At 36.2% G+C, this 20,797-nt stretch overlaps 1 protein-coding gene across 6 annotated transcripts in view; it reads left to right on the forward strand.

Annotated features, from left to right (window-relative positions):
• The window catches only part of dennd1a (DENN/MADD domain containing 1A), a 1,314,459-nt gene that overhangs the window by 699,694 nt on the left and 593,968 nt on the right, over window positions 1-20,797 (forward strand). For all 6 annotated transcript variants that reach the window (XM_051931936.1, XM_051931935.1, XM_028809158.2 and 3 more), the window contains exon 10: window positions 4,302-4,402. In XM_051931936.1, the coding sequence (XP_051787896.1) occupies window positions 4,302-4,402 (101 nt within the window). The remainder of the gene's footprint in view (window positions 1-4,301; window positions 4,403-20,797) is intronic.

Consider the following 20,797-nt stretch of genomic DNA (forward strand, 5'->3'; position numbering starts at 1 on the left):
TTAAGACAGCACAAAAAGGTGAACTGTGTAGGCTAGATTTTGGGCTGGAGTTTTATTTTTTGTGGGCAACTGAACATGAGCATATTTGGCTTCAGTTGTTGGAATAATGAAAAATGTTTTAGCTGGATACTTTGTACATTCAGTTATAGGGAAAAAAATATCACACTTTATTTCAATAGCAGTATGTGTCTTTTTTCTGCAGTAGGCCAAACATGGACAAACTCTAGATTTATACATTTACTGAACATGTGTACAATGAACCAATTGATTTCTGAAATCTAACTTTAATTTTTCCCCAAATGTATACTGGTATCGCTGTACTTTTATTGTATTTATTGCTTGCCCTTTTGCCTGTTCTATCTGGTTTAGAAGTCTTCTTTTTTATTTGCTTAATTTAACATGTGGTTTTTGTGGTTAATCTGGCAGCATCACCACTTCAATTTTTTCTAGAATGAAATGTGGGCAGGTGTTTGATTCACTGTAGAAACATCAATGTGTACCTTTGTTTTAAAATCCAACACCTTAGCCGTTAGACTACACTACCTTGTTCACACATGTAGTGAACCTTCATCATAATGTAGGTCATAATGCTTTGAAAATTGATTTATTTTGTGTGTCTTCTCGAAGACATTTTGATCAGTTCTTCCATTACAGTTGTTGTAAGGTAAATATAACGTTTATGGAGACATACAGTGGACAAGTAGCAATGCCCTCAGAGATTTAATAATTATTTCTTTAGTTATTTCACCAGCCCTAGTTTTGTTTTTTTTTGAGATTCCTTTTGTTTGAGTTTCTTCAGTGTAGGGAATGTATGTTTCTTTTATAGATTGTTCTCTTTGGTTGCCTATCAGTTTGCTGCCAAAGCATAAAAAAATGTTGTGAAACTATAGCCCTAAACTGAGCCAACTATAATGACTTCCTCTAGCAAATTCCGTAATTTGTTATTTAATGTGTATGTCTCCTAGAATTACATTCAGGGATGGAGAAAAAAGTACTTGTTCATTTTTTCTTTTTTTTATTTAAAAGGAATGCTCGGGTCCCGTTGGTGCGGCAATGTACTATTGGCGCATGATCCCAACCTTTAAATACTCCAGTGCTCCACCCAAAATTTGTTTTTTTATATTCCACTTACCCCATGTAGTCTGTAGTGGTGATCAAGAAAAAAAAAATGATTCACATGTTTTTGTGGAGAAACTATATTTCTGATAGAGTGTGATCCCATTGTGACCAATGATATGATTTACCGTCATGGAAAAAAGAAACATTTCACATTTCAGTTGTCCTGCCCTATGCTCAGAATGTGCTTTTTGGCTAAGATATTGTAAAGAGTTACTTCAGGATTACACAGAGCAAATTATAAATAGGAAATTAATGAAAACCTCATAGGAGTCGCGTTATAAATTTAAGACCTGCCTCTCCCCCAATACATTGGTCAGGAGTCCTGCCTTCAAAACAGAAAGCAACTCCCATAAGGCTTTTAGTTTCCTGTTTATGATTGGCATCTGTTAATTCTGGAAGTAAATATTTATTCTGATTGAGCCAGGCCTGATAACAACCAGCTGTGCTCAGTATAAATCTCATTTATTTTAACCTTTTCCATCAAAGTAATTTTTTTTTTCTTTATTTCGCCTTATACAATTTCTTATATTAGGAATTTGTTAGTTTTCGCATACCCCTTGGAGTCAGAGCACATGGTCGGCCATTGAACAGCGCCCCTGGAGTAATTACAGGTTAAGGGTCTTGCTCAAGGGCCCAGCAGAGTAGGATCTCTTTTGGCAGTGATGGGGATTCGAACCGGCAACCTTCTGGATGCCAGCGCAGGTCCTTAGCCTCAGAGCCAGAAAGTACATAATGCCACAAGTAAAGAAATTCTTGAAAAGGTCAAACAAAATTTTTGACATCTAACAGTCTAGTAGGGGCTACAAAACCGTTTCTAAGGCTCTAAGACTCCACCAAACTACAATGGGAGCCTTAGTCTCCAAACGGAAAGGAGGTTGTAAATAGTAGTGAATGTTCCCAGGAGTGGGAGTTCTGCCAAAATTACTCCAGGGACATTTTGTAAAATCACCCAGGAGGCTACAAAAGATTTTTGGGAAAAAAAGAAAAAAAAAAGCATTAAACTGCAGTTTTTTTGTTTAGTTTTTTTTTTTTTTTTTTTACCTCCGCAAAAGTCCTGACTTCACTTTCAGAAAGGTGATGGTCAATAATAGGTTTGGGGACAAATGGGACAAAAGTAGAACTTTTTTTAAGAGGTGTGTCCAGAATAAAAAGAAAACGCATTATTCCACAATAAAAAAATCATAAAAACACTCAAATAATTTGTGTAATGTGATAGCATGGGGATCCGTTGTTGCTTCTAGATATGGATGACGTGAGCAGCAACTAGTTGCAATAAGCTGTATGCAAACTTTTTAGGGGGCCAGATCCTGACTTTTTAGTACAAATTGCCACTGTGTAGGTTACTTGCTGTTGGCATTCACAAAAATGCATCTTGCCTCTCAAAAATAGCGGAGATATACTGTATACAAATCATAATTCTGCAGTAAACATTTGAAAATATAGATGTCATTTCTTTGATGTCTTCATCGAGCTACACTTTTGCTGTGTATGTCTATATTTATTGACATTTATTGTTAGATTTATCTTGCTTATTAATACAAATTACTTTTTAAAGTATCTTGTTAGTTTTTGGGTTAAAATAAGACTTAATTAGTGGTATATGGCAATTAATTCACTTTTCACTAGAAGATAGGCCACAGGTTTTAAACCTTTTCCATAGATCTTTGAAAGATGTATGTCTTTTTATCCCTAGAATATTGAGGACTCGCTGTTTTATATAACGTTTCCATTTGGGACTTGTTGTATAGTAATATGATCTTGTGTGAGGTAGATCTCAGAAACAAGTTTCAGTCTCATTATGCATGGTTACTCCCTAGATTGAGGATTCAGAATGGTATGAAGCTCTTTAAATTGTATTTTTGATTCACTGTTACAATATTTCTAGGGGTCACAGACTTGCACAGTGATCTCTGTTACTGGATGTTAATTCTGTATCTTATACTGTTGTAATATATACTGTAAATAGATAGATTAACTTGGCACAGGAGACAGAAGCATGACTAACAAAGCAAAGAGTGGATTAAGAGTAAGAACTTCATGTTTAAATCGTTTTGTAGTAAATTTGATTATGAGCATTTTTATTTTTAGTTCTTGGAATTGTAGTTCATAGGCCATGGCAAAAACAATGACTTGCTGACTTTTACCTTATGCCTAATTTTCTATGTATTATTATGAACATTTATTTTTTATTGATTGACATAACATTTGTATCATTCACATTCAGAGACTAAAGATTACATTTATATACCATGTTAGTATTTAATACAGAATTGCATTAAATGTGGAGGAGAATGAGGAAACTCAATGGAAACTTAACTTTTCATAAGTATATGATCATTCAAATACTTTGGAATATATTTTTGACCATCATTAATGTTTTTTATAAATTGTAATGTTTACATTTCCATTATAGTGCTTTCTTCAGAATGTACTATTTCTATAAGTTTTGATCTTTTGGAATATCCCCAACCCCTGTCCCCCCATGTGTTTCTGTATATGCTTTTAATACACTTTAAAAGAAAAAAGTGCATGTTGTCAACTCCAAATCTTTGTAAATGTAGAGAAATGGAAATCTTTAGTGGACTTCAAAATCTTGTCTGGTATTCTTCATGGTTTTGCTATTAAAATCAAATGCATGCAATGTATTTCAGTGCTTAAACACAGGACATATTTGTTTCAAAATTAATAATTTGGTATAGTAAAATAATGATGGTAATGACTCCATAAAATGCTGACATATTATTTTTAATTTAAAATGATAACATTTTATTCTATTAAGCAGAGTGGAACTGCTGCTTGTTAAAACCAGCTTGATAACTGAAAATTAATCAGAAATATAGCAATTTTTGTCAAGTGATTTGAAGAATATTATTTTCAGGAGGCTGGTTTAACAATATGTTCTGCTTCCTTATGATTTGCTGTGTGATTTCTGCACCTTTTTTTATTATTGTTCTTTTCTTAAGTGATGTAGCATCATGGAAGATTTTTGTGAATGAGGATATATTACCTACATTGACTGTGTGTCTTCAATTGAATGCTGCTATTTAAAATTTAATTATCTCAGAATAACCCTCCTGCAGAAGCACTTAACTGATTTCAGTCAGCTTTTGTTAATTGCAGTCATACAGACCTTTCCCTCATATTTGTTTAACTCAAATATTTTTCTTCTGTTTGTTTTGCAGTTAACTGCTTGTGTCCATGGTTCTGCAGCAATGCTATATCCTATGTACTGGCAGCATGTTTACATCCCAGTCCTCCCACAGCATTTGATTGACTATTGTTGGTAAGGATGTAACTGCTTTGTATTATCAAGTGCCAGTATACTTTACTGTATCAATTAAATGTTTAAAGTTACTTGTTATTATGAATTTTGACCCACAAAACTCAAAAAAGTTTCTACCCAATAACTCACATTCAGACTGACGGCCTGCACTCTGAAAAACCAGTCCTATTAAAGAGAATCATAAAGCCCTTTATTTAACAAATCTCAAACAATAACCCAAGTTAACAATGCCAAAAAAAATGAAAATCCAAGGGACAAAGCAAAAAAATTAAAGACCAAGGAGAATCAATAGCGCACCAAACAAGATAAGGTAGAATTAAGATAAATGTTAGGAATATATGGGACTCTGTAGGTTATACCTAAAAGCTGTAATTGAACAGACGTGAGGAATAGGGCTGTGCCTAAATTACAAGTAATACAAAAAACATAAACAATTAACAAACAAGGGAGTGGCAGAAAATATATTACATTTATGAAAAAAAATCAAGTCTACTATAAAACAAAGATATAATTTTGTCAGTTATAATATGCAATTTTCAAAAATAAATAAATGACTCGACCTGTGAAGAAACAAATTGTATTTCTTTTCATTGTCAAATAAGCCTTAACCTATTTATTCTTGCTTTCGTTGTCTGTCTTTTATAGTATAATTGTAGCCTAGGCTTGTGATGTGATTTTCTCAGGTTCAATAAATAGGTTTCAAAACATTTAACCCAAAAACTATGTGTAGTGAAGTCCAGTATCTTGGAAACTTTACCAGATTGCCTCTTTCACATTTAAAGCATTTGTTAAGTCATAAGTACAAAATGGCCACGTGCACTTTGTGTGAAGGCAATATGCAGTTAGACCTGAGAGTAGCACAGGGCGATCCCCTCACTTTATGCACACTTTATTGTGTTTATTTAATTACGAGGGCAATCCCAAAAGTAAGGTCTCCAAAGTGGTGGGGATGTAGAGAAACTGTTTGTACGGCTGTTGGCAACACTGTTGTGATTGGTGCTTCCTCCACTCCCAAACAAGCATGTGCGGCTTCGCTGGGATGCTCAATCTTGGCTTGGCAGCCCTTGAAAATGGAGCTCCCGTTGAACGCTACCGCCAAGTGCGAAGTTCGCGCAGGAGACCGTCAATTTCCAACGAGACAGTCGCGAAGGTTGAGGAAAACATGCGTAAAGATCGGCGGTTGGAACTTCATCACCCACCCACCCTATAGTCCGGACTTGGCACCCAGTGACTACCACCTGTTCCCTAAGTTGAAAGGACATTTGTCCGGAAGGAGATTCTGCTCTGACGAAGAGGTGAAAGATGAGGTTCAACGCTTCCTGAAGGAAATGGTGGCGAGCTGGTATGACATGGGCATTCTAAAACTACCACAGCGTCTACAAAAATGCATCAACCGAAATGGCGATTATGTAGAAAAACAAATAAGTCTTTAACCTTTAAAATGATGTAACATTATAGAAAATAAACGGTTGTTTGTATTTCTAAAATAATAGGAGACCTTACTTTTGGGATTGCCCTCATATAAACATGCCATTTTTGCCCATCAATTCACACTTAATAATCCATAATTAATGAGTGAAAACATGTCTTCGGAAAGGTTTGCAAATTTATTAAACATTTAAAGCTGGAATCACTCATTCATATAAGTGTTTAGACCAGGGGTAGGTAACGTCGGTCCTGGAGTGCCACAGTATGTGCAGGTTTTTGTTCCAACCCAGTTTCTTAACGAGAACTCAATTATTGCTGATGAAGCACATATTGCTTAAGTGACATTTTAATGCTTCATTTTAGTGGTCTCGCTTGTTAAGGTTCTCCAACCTTAATTGCTTATTTCAATCTTAAACTGCTGCATTCAGTGTTTTAATTGCTCCTTATTAGCAATAAGATGTATAAGACAAAGCAGCCAGCAGTTCTCCAGCTAGCTTTTTTCCAATTACATCTGTGTGTGTTCATCATGCACGGTTTGATTTAATAAAACACTTAATAGAATAATGTGACAGACTGAAAATGATCTGTTTTAGGCTTCAAATCATTTGGATGATATCCTTGGAAAGGAAAAAAATCTACGATATAAAAGCCTTACATTGCACAGACTAACAAGCCATAAAATTAAATAAGGTCTGAGATTGGCAATGATTGGTTTCTAATTAAGCAATTGGGTTGAATGAAAACCTGTAGCCACTGCGGCTCACCAGGACCGACATTGCCTACCCCTGTTTTACATCTTATTGCTAATAAGGAGCAATTAAAACACTGAATGCAGCAGTTTAAGATTGAAATAAGCAATTAAGGTTGGAGAACCTTAACAAGCGAGACCACTAAAATGAAGCATTAAAATGTCACTTAAGCAATATGTGCTTCATCAGCAATAATTGAGTTCTCGTTAAGGAACTGGGTTGGAACAAAAACCTGCACATACTGTGGCACTCCAGGACCGACGTTGCCTACCCCTGGTTTAGACCATTAATTTAGTACTTTTGTAGATGACTCTTTGGCAGCAATTCCAGCTTCAATTCTTCTTGGTTAAGTTTCTACAAGTGTTGTACACTGGGATTTGGGCAGTTTATCCCATTCTTCCTGATAGATCTTCTCAACTTCTGTTAGATTTGGTGGGGAGCATCTGTAAACTGCCATCATCAAGTCTCTCCACGGATCTCCCATGGAGTTTTAAGTCTGGGCTTTGTTGGGCCAGTCAAGGACAGTCAGAGACTTCTTGCAAAGCCATTAAAGTGTTGTCTTGGCTGTATGCTTTGTGTCATTGTCTTGCTGAAATATGAACTGTTGTTCCAGTTTGAGGTGGTATGCAACCAGAGCAGGTTTTCTTCAAGGACCTCCATGCATTTGGCTGCATTCATTTGCCCCTCTATTTTGACCAGTCTCCAGTTATCCCTGTCACTGTGAAGCACCCCCTTAGCATGATGCTGCTACCGAAGTGATACGTAGGTCATGAACAATAAATAGCCTTTGCCAGACATGGTACATGAAGTTCTACCCAAAGAGTTCAGTTTGTCTCATCAGATCAGATCTGACAGAGTCCTTTAAATGCTGTTTGGCAAACACCAAGTGGAAGTTAGCTTCTCAGCCATAAACATCTGATTGCTGCTGAGACAGTTGTCATTCTGACAGGTTTTTTCATCTTATTCTTTCAGAGTCCTTTACATGCCATTTGATTAATTCCTAGTGGGTTGTCATATACCTTTTATTCAAGAGTAGCTTCCATCTTTTCAGTCTACCAAAAAGGATTGATGTCCTTCTGACAGGTTCTCCCATTTCAGTGGAGGACTTCTGAAGCTTTGTTAGAGTGATCATTAGGTTTATTTGCCACCTCCCTAACCAAGGCCCTTCTTTTGACTGGAGCTACCAACGATAGGAAGAGTTTAGGTGGTTCCAAACTTCTTCCATTTCAAAACTATCGAGACTACTGTGCTCCACTGTGAAACTCAAAGCACTTGTGACCCTTAATTAGATTAAGTAAGCTTGATGATGTATTAAGTATTTTTCGGCTTTATTTTTTCAAGATTTAATATTTTACTGTATGACTTAGATTAAAAAATAATAACAGAAAAAACTATTGTAATTTTTTTTCTTCTCAGTTATTTTACTAATCCAAAGCCACATTTAAAAGTAAACACAATGTATTTGTAAATCTTTAAACCCATCTCAGATATATTGGAAAGACATGTTAGCTTCACATAAATGCCCCTTTTTAACTCTACTGGCCAATATTTTTTCAGTCCACCTCTGAAAACTGAGTTTTTGAATGATGATAAAGCGAAGGAATTAGCTGCACACCTAAACTTTTTCTTGGATTACATTAACAAGTTTGGAAATATCTGTCTTGAATAATACAAAGACAATGCTTTTTCATTTAAATTTCTTCCTGTACCTTAACTTTTCATTGTTTTTTCTTTGTGACTATTCTGTTCTGCATAGAGTACTCAGAAAATTAGAGGAACCTAATTTAATGACTTCTGTTGATTTTGTTTTGAAAAATGGTCTCAAAATTGATTTAAGGTTAAAGGTTAAATCTGTCTCATCGAACATTGCCAGCAACTTGTTCATACCATTTAGAAGTCAATATTTATTTAGAAAATTTGTAGGCAGCTTTCAGCATTCTAGTATCTTTTTACAGTCTTCACTGTGATATTGAATGAAGCATCAGCAATACCTCTGACAGTTTGTATACCCTTTGCCAGCTACTGTTTATGCTGTAGGCAGCAACATTTTAGGTAGCACAACAGCAACGAACCCTAAATGTTTATATATATTTTTTTTTTATTAATGTCAGATGAAATCAAATTCAGGATCAGCATAACAGGGAATATGAATTGCTGACCAGAGCAAATTGCTAAAAGCAAAGAGATTTTGTGGGTTATCTTCAGCTGTTGGCGGACATGATGTTTCTCGCTCAGAAGATTGAGAGATGATGTTAGAGGAGCAGCTCAATCTATACTAAAGATAATTCTGCCTCTCCTAAACTCTGATGCTTTAACAGACAGGCGCTGCCGAGAGTGAATGAAAAGTAATGATTATTTTATTCACTGTCAAAGAGTGTTTGTATAATAATGAAATAAAAAAGTTTTAATCTGAGGTAAATACAGTGATGTGTAGCAAAGTGTAGAAAAGTGTAGTGGTCTTTGACCATCAAGGTGCATGAAAAGTAAAAAAAGCAAAACAGAAAACCCTTTGTAATATATGGCAGTATTTTTCCAAAATCAGCAACTAAAAAGTATCAATTTTTTAAATGGCCACTAGTATGTATGTCTGTCTGTCATATAGTGCCTTTCATATCTATCCATTCGGCTGATTGAATCGATTACATTATAAACATGAAAATTTCTCTACCAAATAGGCTCTTTTCAGATAAAGAAATATGAGATATGTAGAACTTAACAGTTGCAAATCTCATTTGATTAACCAAAAAAAATGTTTTTGGTTGTGTGAGTAAATAAAAGTATCTTGGTTAGTTACTACTATTGCAGATTTCATTTGATCAGATATTTAGTAAAAAAAAATACCAAGTCCTAGAAATTAGGACTTTGCAGAGGACCTTTTTTTTCAATGTAATAACTGGAGTATACATATAATAGATACTCATTTGCAAGAATGGCTTGGAGTTTCATTACAGATGTATTAGGAAAATAAGAATGTAGATTTAAATCATAAGCTGGCTACATTTGATCTGTTGGTTCTGGATAAATAATGTTTACATTTTGTGATCGTCTGTGTTTGGATACATTACAATTACTTTGACTTCATCAATCTGTGTTTTTGATTTTTGCATTGTAGATTGGTGTTGCTTCCACAGATATAAAGCAGTCAAAACTTTTTAGTTGGATCAGAATTTTGATAGCTCATCAAATATTGTCAGTTTCACTTTACATAGATTTTTTTCCAGCTAGTATCTATCTCTATCTCTCTAAAAAGAGATTTACTGGTTGAAAGTCCCAATAAAGTCAGTACTTTTTTGATTAAGTCTACATATGGTGTACGTATGTTTGCTTGTGTATGTGTGCATAATGGGAGTAAGCTTTTGTTTGCCATGTTGACCTTTTGATATATGAATGTGCTCTTTTGTCTGTTCTATAATGCTTCACAAAAGAATACTAAAAATTTATATGCACATTAAGAAAGCTGCAAAGGCTGTTAGGTTGCAGTTTTTTCTATACTTTTTGTGATGAGTTATTACCTTGAAGTGTTCACATATACCTTTTATGTATTTGTTATGTAAGAAAATCAGTCAAGAAAGTGTACAACAGGGAATGGAGTGTTACATACATAATATTCACTACATTTAATTTTAACCTCAAAGTTAAATTTTTTCTCAAAAAAACATGTAAAAAGCATTGCATTTTTTGCCTTGAAAAATGGCATTTTTATTAAATCACATCTTTCTACTGCACAACATTCAAAACACTAAACATACAAATTTAGAAATGTAAAAAGTGTAATAATGATACAAATAATAATAATAATGATTAATGATCAGGGCGGCACGGTGGCGCAGTGGTAGCGCTGCTGCCTCGCAGTTAGGAGACCCGGGTTCGCTTCCCGGGTCCTCCCTGCGTGGAGTTTGCATGTTCTCCCCGTGTCTGCGTGGGTTTCCTCCGGGCGCTCCGGTTTCCTCCCACAGTCCAAAGACATGCAGGTTAGGTGGATTGGTGATTCTAAATTGGCCCTAGTGTGTGCTTGGTGTGTGGGTGTGTTTGTGTGTGTCCTGCGGTGGGTTGGCACCCTGCCCGGGATTGGTTCCCTGCCTTGTGCCCTGTGTTGGCTGGGATTGGCTCCAGCAGACCCCCGTGACCCTGTGTTAGGATTCAGCGGGTTGGAAAATGGATGGATGGATGGATTAATGATCATATGAAATGCATAATAATGATGCTAATACTGTATATACTGTCATAGTATGTCTTTTGTGTGGTGTATCTTTAAACTGGAAAACTGCTTAGGTGTACGGTCATTTACCCCACACTGTTCAGCATAATGGTTTATCTTAACAACAATTGTTTCAATCACATCGTCATCAAGAAACAACTTCAAGTAAGTAAGTAAATAAGTAGATCTTGGCTGTCATAGTTCACTTTTATTCCTTCATTTCAATTTCACTGCCTGAAGACAGAATCACTTTGTCATCACTGCTGACGAGAAGCTCCTCAACATCACTGCTCGTATCACTGTCGAGAGCATGCAACACTTGGGCTGCTGAAAAACTTTTCTTCAAGATGGCATTATGAGGCTAGGAGAAGATGCATCTTCACCATTGCCCGAGTAATACTATTAACACTAATGCAAGATGAGTCTTTACAGGTACCCAAGTAGCACTCAGTACTAATTGTTTTAACACTTTTTTTCACAGCCTGAGTGATACTTGGATCTAATGCTAAGGAGGTTAAACTCCATTTAATTCAGTGGCTGGAGCTTATCCTAGCAGTACTTGGCTTAGTATAAGGCTCAAACAAGTCTGCGTGATGCTCCTGCCCATCTTCATTCACACATACAGGAAAATTCATGCAGGGCTAATTTTTCAATTGCAGGTTACCTTCACACACACCTTTGGGGATTTAGCAGATAAAAACAGAGTATCCAGAAAAAATGGCAAACCCAGACAATGGATGAACATATGGACTTGCTGTACACAAATCAATTTGGTGCAGGATTCAAACCCAGGACAACGGATGCCATGTCATCCTCAAAGCAGTCATAATGCATCCTAAAAAAATTCTACTAGTAACACAATATACAGGTCAAATCACATTATAGCGAATACCGAAGTAACAATTTTCAGAATAACAAACACTTTTTGCAGACCTGGACAAACATTCATACAACACCATATTTAACAGATTTTGCTTTAACAAAATGTAAATTTCCATATTACAAAATGCTTTTTCAACCAAAAATGGCCAATGAAGAAAATAATGTGATGCAAAAAATAGACAGGTACAGTTCTGAAGACTTCATTCAAAGTAGCATCTGTTACTTCAGCACTCAGGATACGAGCCACAACACGTACCGTCGTTTTGCTTTAGCTCTCATCTTCAGACTAGAAGAACACCCGTGTCTCAGAATCACTGCTGAGGCAGACCAGGAGAGTGTGAAAAAGAACAGGTCAAAACCTGGTGATAAATGTTATAAATGTCGTGCAACAAACACGTCACACGGTAATCCTGATTCTGCAGAAGACAACCAATTATTTTGCCTTTGGTTTACTGTTTACCAGACGCAGCAGATCACCTTTGGAGCTGTACTTGCGCCATTGCCTTTAGATATGGCGAATCGCTGGTTACTCCAGTCACTGTAGTACATGTGTTTTCCCCATATTCGTTATAACAAAATATTATGCCCTCCCATTAATTTTGTTTCGATGGTATTCCATTAATATTTCTTTTTCAGTGCCGGTGTAATTAGAAAGTAGTTAAATAATGAGGATAAATAACATTATTTTGAACATTAGATCTAGTAACAATCTGAAACTGTTAAATGCCTCTTCTTCCTCAGTTGATCCTACCCATCCTCAAATGTATTGTTAAATCTCATACCTGTATCAACTGAAGTCAGTTTAATCAGAAATTATCTTTAGGAGTTAGGCAAGGGCTGCTGCTGTGAAAATGAAGAAAACTGAGAATTTTGTGAAAATTAAGAAGAATGTTAGAAACACGATAGATAGATAGATAGATAGATACTTTATTAATCCCAAGGGGAAATTCACACACTCCAGCAGCAGCATACTATAACAAAAAACAATATTAAATTAAAGAGTAATAAAAATGCAGGTAAAAACAGACAATAACTTTGAATAATGTTAACGTTTATCCCCCCGGGTGGAATTGAAGAGTCGCATAGTTTGGGGGAGGAACGATCTCCTCAGTCTGTTAGTGGAGCAGGACAGTGACAGTAGTCTGTCGCTGAAGCTGCTTCTCTGTCTGGAGATGACACTGTTTAGTGGATGAAGTGGATTCTCCTTGATTGACAGGAGCCTGCTCAGCGCCCATCGCTCTGCCACAGATGTCAAACTGTCCAGCTCCATGCCTACAATAGAGCCTGCTTTCCTCACCAGTTTGTCCAGGCGTGATGCGTCCTTCTTCTTAATGCTGCCTCCCCAGCACACCACCGCGTAGAAGAGGGCGCTCGCCACAACCGTCTGATAGAACATCTGCAGCATCTTATTGCAGATTTTGAAGGACGCCAGTATTATAATAATTATTATAACATATTTATATTATATTATCACTGAAAATTTATCTGGGCTATGTATACCCAGAGGAGATATTAATAAAAGAGAGGATTGTAAACAATTAACAAAGCAAAGCTGTTGCAATGAACACAGTTGCAATAATAATATATTATAAATAATGTTTATAATCATTTTTTTATATAGTACATTCCATACTTTCATTCAGTGTCTGCAGTTAAGCAGACGTGATAAAGATGGAGCTGAAACAAAAGGCGATGCTTTCGATTTACCAGTCAATTTATTTTTCTTCCCTCACCTGTGATGACTAGCTGTGGGTAGTGTCCAAAAGAAGTACATTGTGGATGGAGGTGGCAGAAATTGGTTTCCTTTGCAGGGTGCCTAGACTCGGCCTTAGAGATAGGGTAGGGAATGCAGACATTTGGGAGGAGCTCAAAGTTGAGGGTATTTAGGCATCTGATTAGGATGCCTCCTGGATGCCTGCAAAGGTTTATTTTTCTCATTTTCTCTCTCAGCTGGCCTCGGAATGCTACAGTATCAGGAAGTGGTGGGAAAAAAGGACATCTGGGCGTCATTGCTTAGTCTGCTGGTCCCACGACCTGGATCAAGTGAGCAGTAGAAAATAAGTGGATGGATGGATGAATTACATAAATTGCATGTAGCTTGATCTTCTATACAAAGAAAAAATGAAATACTAGATGTGTTAATATGTTTTAAAAGATGAATAAAAATAGATACTAGTAATATGCTACTGAAGTTATAGTAGTAATGATAATAATAATAATAATAGCATTTAAAAAATGTCACTTGAGGAGAGAAAAACAAACACTTTAGGAAGCCCAATGGGTAGACTGCTTGCAAAAATGTGTTTTATACAACTCAGTACTCTGGTGCCATCCTGTAGGTTTAAAACCTGAGGCTTCTCACTAATGGAGAAATCAAAAAATTATACCCATTTTTACCTTCACCCCTTAGTCTTTTTCCTTCTTTCATGGCATTTTAGGCAGTGTCCTTTGTACTGTAGCCATTTTATGGTCAGTCTGTGTTCTAATGAGCAAAGGTCAAGATTTATCAATCCTTACTAAATATTTTTTTACATATTTAATTTATACATAGTTATTTTTTCAACTATCCATACATGCTTGTGTTTCTTCTGCACTTTTTTCCTAATGTGGAAAAAGCCCTTCAAGATACTGTAGTCAAGAAGTCGATACACAGAGCAGTGATATTCGATCATCTGCCCATATTTACCACTGAAATATCCCTAACATCCCCCAGGAAAATATTTTGTGTTCCATGAACAGATTTAGTGGGTTCTCCAAAGTTGTAATAAAGTTTGCTACTGTTCCACCCAGGTTCATTTGATTGCCCTTAAGTGTAATGGCCCCTGTGAGCTGTCTTTGGGGATGTATTTTTTCTTGAGGTCTCCTTATATCTTCTTGAATTTTTTTTTTTTTTTTTTTTAATTAAACTGTTGCACATAATGCTGTTTTTAGAGGGGAGATGAATTCACTCCAAAGAAGTAATCTGGGGATGATAATTTGATTACAGCACAGAATTCCCTGTAACCTCTCCACACATAACTAACAACCTCTACTGAGTAGCTGAATATAGGAGTCAGCAGGGATAGCCAGAGTTTTAAGTGAAGTGCTAGGAGCTCGAAACATTTAAATTTGAAGAAGGCTCATTCCCCTGTGGATGATTTAAATGTTAAGTACATCCCCATCTCGAGTATACATGAAAATGCAATCTGAAAACTATTATCTCCAGTCGAAATGAGCCTTCAATTTACTCACTGCACAGGAAGGACAGATTCTATTCATTTTCACTGCCAGCAGGTGCCTTTTCTTTGCATAATAGGCATCGCATGTGTAATTAACACATGAAGGCCACTGCTGCCAGCTTCTCTTCAGGTGCATGTCTGCAGGACCACTGTGCAGGCTACAAGTTGTGTGTGTGTGTGTGTTTTTTTGGTTGGGGGGATTTGATTTAAGATTAGATTTTTTTGATTTTTGTGCTGCTTTTTATTGCACAATAGCTGGAATTAAACTAGCCAAATCGTGCTGCAGGAAACACAGGTGCAGACAAATGAACCATGCCTTTATTGGGGAAAAGGGTCCTTTGATAAGTACTTTTCATTTAATAAATTGTTTTTGGCTACTTCTGTATGAATATACAAGAAATGGGCTCTCTGTGTGGGCGCGCTAATAGGTTAAAAAGCCTGTGCATAAAACCTACAATTACAGAGTAGACGCTAATTACAAATTAACAAACACTGTGGCTGATTAATTCAGCCTGACATGATCTTTAATTAGATTGGTAATCACACATTGTAATTGTCTGAATGAATTAATTTAGCTGCAGCACAGGTAGCATAAATATATTGTCCTAAATAACTTGCAGCTATTTGCACATGTTTATGCGTACTAGACAATATGTTTTTGGTCATTGTTATTAAAGGAGCAGATTTTATCTCTAGGCCCACAAGCTCACCCTGGTGTTAATTAGGGCTGTTGAAATCCAGTTGGGGGGGGGGGGGGGTTGGGGGGGTTGACATCTCATTAAAATACTGGTTTTTGCCCCAAACTTTAATTGCTCATATGATTCTGGCTAGCTCTGCAAAGAAGTAAAATTAGCTAAAGAGATGAATTTATAAATATTTAAAGTCTGTGAAGCCATAAGCACAAATAGTTATTTATTATCAAGGCTCTCAAGTTGTGCGATTCCAAATTAGAATTCTCAGAGATTAAGTAAAGACTGTGGAATAAGTTGAAAAGGTCCCGCTTCTTTTTAAATTTTCAAATAAGTTGCTTTTCTTAGCATGTAACAGAGATTTAGGTGTGGAAACTGCTCAAGGAAGTAAATTGTAGTGTTAAACCAAAGTTACAAATAAAAAAAAAAAAAAGCAATAGAAATACTTTTGTCACGATATGTTTGTTTGTGTCTTGTCATAATGTGGTGCTTTTTTGGGGTGTCTTAGAAAGAATCTGCATATTAGCTGGCCAAGACCTTGTATAATCTGTATAAAACACTTTCTTAAACTGTGGGTCGCAACCCAAATGTTTGTTGTGGGTCACCATATGATTGCCTAGTAAAATTCTCACTGTTTGTCTAAGTGCAAATTCTGTGCTGAGTAATATAGCAAGCTCTATTTAGCATACTGTTTATTTCGTATGCAATCTGAGATGTAGCCTTTGAATTACGCCATTGACGCATTACAGAGACCTTTCATTTCAATGGTTCAGAAATGTAATAAATATTCTCCTGTCATAACCTGTGACACATTCAGAATTTACAAACAAAGACGTGAATGAATTTTGAGTTTAGGAGGAGGGTAATAATTAATAATAATAATAATAATAACTTTATTTGTATAGCACCTTATCATATATTTACATACAACTCAAGGTGCTTTCCACAGATAAATCAACATAAACAATAAACATACACCATAGTTACTTGGATATTATCATTAATTATTATTACGACAATTTCTAATAAATATAAGTATAGTAAATGGAAAATCAACCTGGGCATTGTTAAACAAAACTTAAACATCCATCCATTATCCAACCCGCTATATCCGAACTACAGGGTCACGGGGGTCTGCTGGAGCCAATCCCAGCCAACACAGGGCACAAGGCAAGAACAAACCCAGGACAGGGCGCCAGTCCACCGCAGAAAACTTAAACACTAAAGTGTAAAACAAACTTTCACTTTTATCAGAAACAGGTTCATATTGTTTTTTAATTAAAAGACTTTTACAAAAAGATGGCACAAGAACAATCACCTTTAATTTACATATACATAAAAAATAAATATAAAGTATATCTGCATTTGATTTAGGCATGTGTGCATTTGAACACATTATGTTGAGACAGTTTGATGTAATTAAATTTCATGAAAACATACAAAAGCAAATTAAACGGTCTATAGCAGTTTTGGTTGATTTAGCATTTAAGTGGAGTTTTTGACTCCTGAGTGTAATTAGTTGACCAGCTGACATGGAGGAGAAGAAAACAAAAAGCTCCTAAGATTGGTGCAGTAGGAGAAAAATAAACCTCTGGCGGCCACTGTTGGAATGACCTAGGCCAGCTGGTTGCCCTCCCTCCACTGGACACAATGACACATACACACTTGTGAGAAGAATGGACTGTAGAACTAGTTTGAAATATTCAAATAAAATAAATGTTGCTGCACAAAAATCTGATGATTTTCAGGGTTTTATGGGGAGGTGAGTGAGTAAGGTGGGTGAATATATAGTGTTGTGCCAGTGTTGTATGCTAAGCTAGATAAAGTTGCAGTGGCCATGGACTTGGTGCCCCATTGCCTGTCACCTGTATAAAACAGAAACAAAGCATAGAATTTATGGAATAATTTAACTACATGATTCAATATAGGATAAACTGAACTATTTGCAAATTTATTGAGAAGAATTAATTAATAAATAATAAAACTTTATTTTAAAGAAGTGTCATTTAAGACATCGTAAATACAAAAAATTAACTATTTTTTGACTGCTTTATTTCTCGCAAAAGTCAAAACAACCCAGATATCTGCAACAGGTCAAGCAACTACGTTAAGTGACCATTAATATTTTCAAAACTTGTGTCGCACCCCATTATAAAGAAGAATGTATTTCTCTCAGGTTTACTAAAGATTATACTGAGCATTTATACTAGTAATGATATATAACAGGTACTGATTCCCCTGTTATGAATGATTATTATTGTTTATTAGAAATACATTTTCCTTTCACTTTACAATTTTAATAATATTCATGTGAGAAATGTGGTTGAATGGAAACATCATTATTTACCGTTTTTAATTATATGGGCATTGTACCTCTTTAATTTAATATTGTTTTTTATCAATATGCTGCTGGAGTATGTGAATTTCCCCTTGGGATTAATAAAGTGCCTGCCTGTCTGTCTGTCCGTCCGTCCGTCTGTCTGCTCTTATAATAGTAATAATAATTCTCTTATTTTCTCCCAGTTTGGCACTGGTTTACTTATTTGTCTTCTCAGATGAAAACATTAAAGAACCACTGGTGCAGAATTAAATTTCTTTTTCCTTTCTCCGTTACTATCTAGTTTCACATTCATGTTGTTTCTTTTAATTTTAATACTTTGTATACTGTAAGAGCCTAACCTAAAATTCTTGCAGAGGCCTATTTAGGGTCACAGGGTGGTGGGATGTGATGAGAGAGAGAGAGAACACTGGACTTTGTTGCAGTGTTTCCCAATAGCTTTAGGTGCAGTGTAAGAACAAACCTTATTTAGGACACTGGTCCATCACAGACCTAATTAAAAACCTAATTTGATCAAAAAAAGTTGAAGTACATAATATTATCAATCCCACTGAATCCGGGGGTCCATAGGAATCATAGCGTTAATTCTGGCAGCATCAGAAGCAAGGCAGTAATCAACCTTATAGTGTACCACAGACATTAAGAATCTACTTTGTTAAAAAAGAAGTGTACAGTAATCCTTCGCTACTTCGCGGTTCACTTTTCGCGGATTTACGACTTCGCGGGTTTTTAAATACAAGTGATTGCCCGCCTATCGCGGAAGTTATGTTCCAGACCCATCAGCAACAGGAGAAAATCCGCGATATAGAAAGACCATATAAATAAACATTTTTATAGTTTAAGCCTTAAAATACCCATCCCACATGCTTTAAACACATGAAACCTTATAAAACACACTTTGTTAACACATATGATATGTGGATGTCGGGCTAAGGATATGAGTAACATCTCACTATCCATCCATCCATTTTCCAACCCGCTGAATCCTGTGCCCTGTGTTGGCTGGGATTGGCTCCAGCAGACCCCCGTGACCCTGTGTTCGGATTCAAAACATTTTAACTTCACGCAAGACAAGACAGTGAGACAGGAAAATACAAGGCTTTAAAATTATTGACACGCAGAGCGACAAGCAGCACAAAGCCAGCACAAAGTCCACTTCTCCTTAGCGTTCATTCAGCTCCCCACCCCCTTGACAATGCGAAGTAGCAGGAGCATACTGCGCCTCCGGGGTGGGGGGGTTTGAGCGAACGTGCGTTCAGCCCTCACACACCCCCACTCCTCCTCCTCCTTCTGAACGCGCAGAGCGACAAGCAGGCATTTTGGCAGAAGCAGCACAAAGTCCATTTCAGCTCAGCGTGAGTTCAGCTGCCCCCCTTCACAAAGCGAGTGCAGACACATCGACGTCTGATCGCTGCGTGCAGTGTGCAGTGTTGGTCTGCGGTGTTTAAGAATGTAGAAAGTGTTTAAGAGCATAGGAAGTGTTTATAAGAGCGTGGGAAAGGTTAACAAGAGAGTGAGAAAGGTTTATAAGAGTGTGGGAAGGGTTTATAAAGCCTTAAAATGTGTATAAATAATAAAATAAATATAGGTCGCTACTTCGCGGATTTTCACCTATCGCGGGGGGCTCTGGAACGTAACCCCCGCGATAGGTGAGGGATGACTGTATGTGAAAAGCATAATGTTCTCAAACATCCCTGGGTGGATTAGTAGAGGCTAATGGATATTTGTACATATCTTTGTTTTCATTGTAGTTTTTGTGCTTTCTTGTTTGCTGTTTTATGGATTTATTTTAATTATACTGCATTTCTAAAGGAGTACAAGCGTAATATGTAAAAATTAATAAAACACTGTATTGTACAGGACTCTGCAGATCATCAGAATTTTATGCAACTACTCTTGCTCTCTTGAGTCTAAAAGCACTGGAAATTTCAATGAATTTTGTACGTCTCAACACTATAAAACCCATAATTTCATAAAAAAATTTTAAACAAAAGATTTATAGATGCCAAGAAGAAAACATAAAATAGCCCTCTTTGTTCGAAAAGTTGATGCTTCAATTGAAAATTATTTAGAACTTGGCTTTGGTTTGATTGCGTGAGATTATTTCAGTCCTGGTAAATTTACAAGTGAACTTTGACTTTTAATTAGTTTTAGAGAGTATATTAATCTGTGTGACAGTAGTAAAAATAAACTTCAAACTCCAGTGGAAGAGCTTCATTGGATATATTTTACACAAGATCATTGGTTTCATCAAAATATTTTTCTTTATAAAGTGGCTGTTGAAAATATCACCATACCCCAGATCACTCCCATATCATACTTTTGCACAATAATCACTCCAGATGAATTTCCTTGGGATTTTATGATATTAGCCAACACAAAAACATTCCAGTTCAAGTTCCAATTGAAAACTTAATTCCACTAATCATCTGAGGTAAATAGAAATGAGTTGATTTCAAAGTACAGTATATAGTAACCCTTAATATTTATTAGGGCTATTTTGTATGTAACTTTAGCTAGGTATTATACAAAATAAAGTCTGCCCTGGCTTTACACAGGTACACTTTTTGTTTCATTTATATTTCAACATTTGCTAAAGCTGTATTTAGGGAAATTTCCAGGATTTCACTGAAACACGGACATTGACTGGACCACTGATGAACATTTGATTTGTTTTCTTAAAGCTAGTTTATAATGTGTATTTGGATCTATGTTATAGATCATTGCCATACTGAAGATACATGGAAGCAACCACTTTTTAAAGTGGCTAAATGCTTCTGGTGATATGATTATTTGTGTGTCTGGTTTCCTTAGCTAAGTGAGGATCACTGCAAAAGGAATACCTTATAAGTTATTCTTAAATTAATAATTCAAGATTCCAGAGTATTTATTG

This window comes from Erpetoichthys calabaricus, chromosome 9, assembly GCF_900747795.2.
Source record: "Erpetoichthys calabaricus chromosome 9, fErpCal1.3, whole genome shotgun sequence".
In the NCBI taxonomy this organism is placed as follows: Eukaryota; Metazoa; Chordata; class Cladistia; order Polypteriformes; family Polypteridae; genus Erpetoichthys; species Erpetoichthys calabaricus.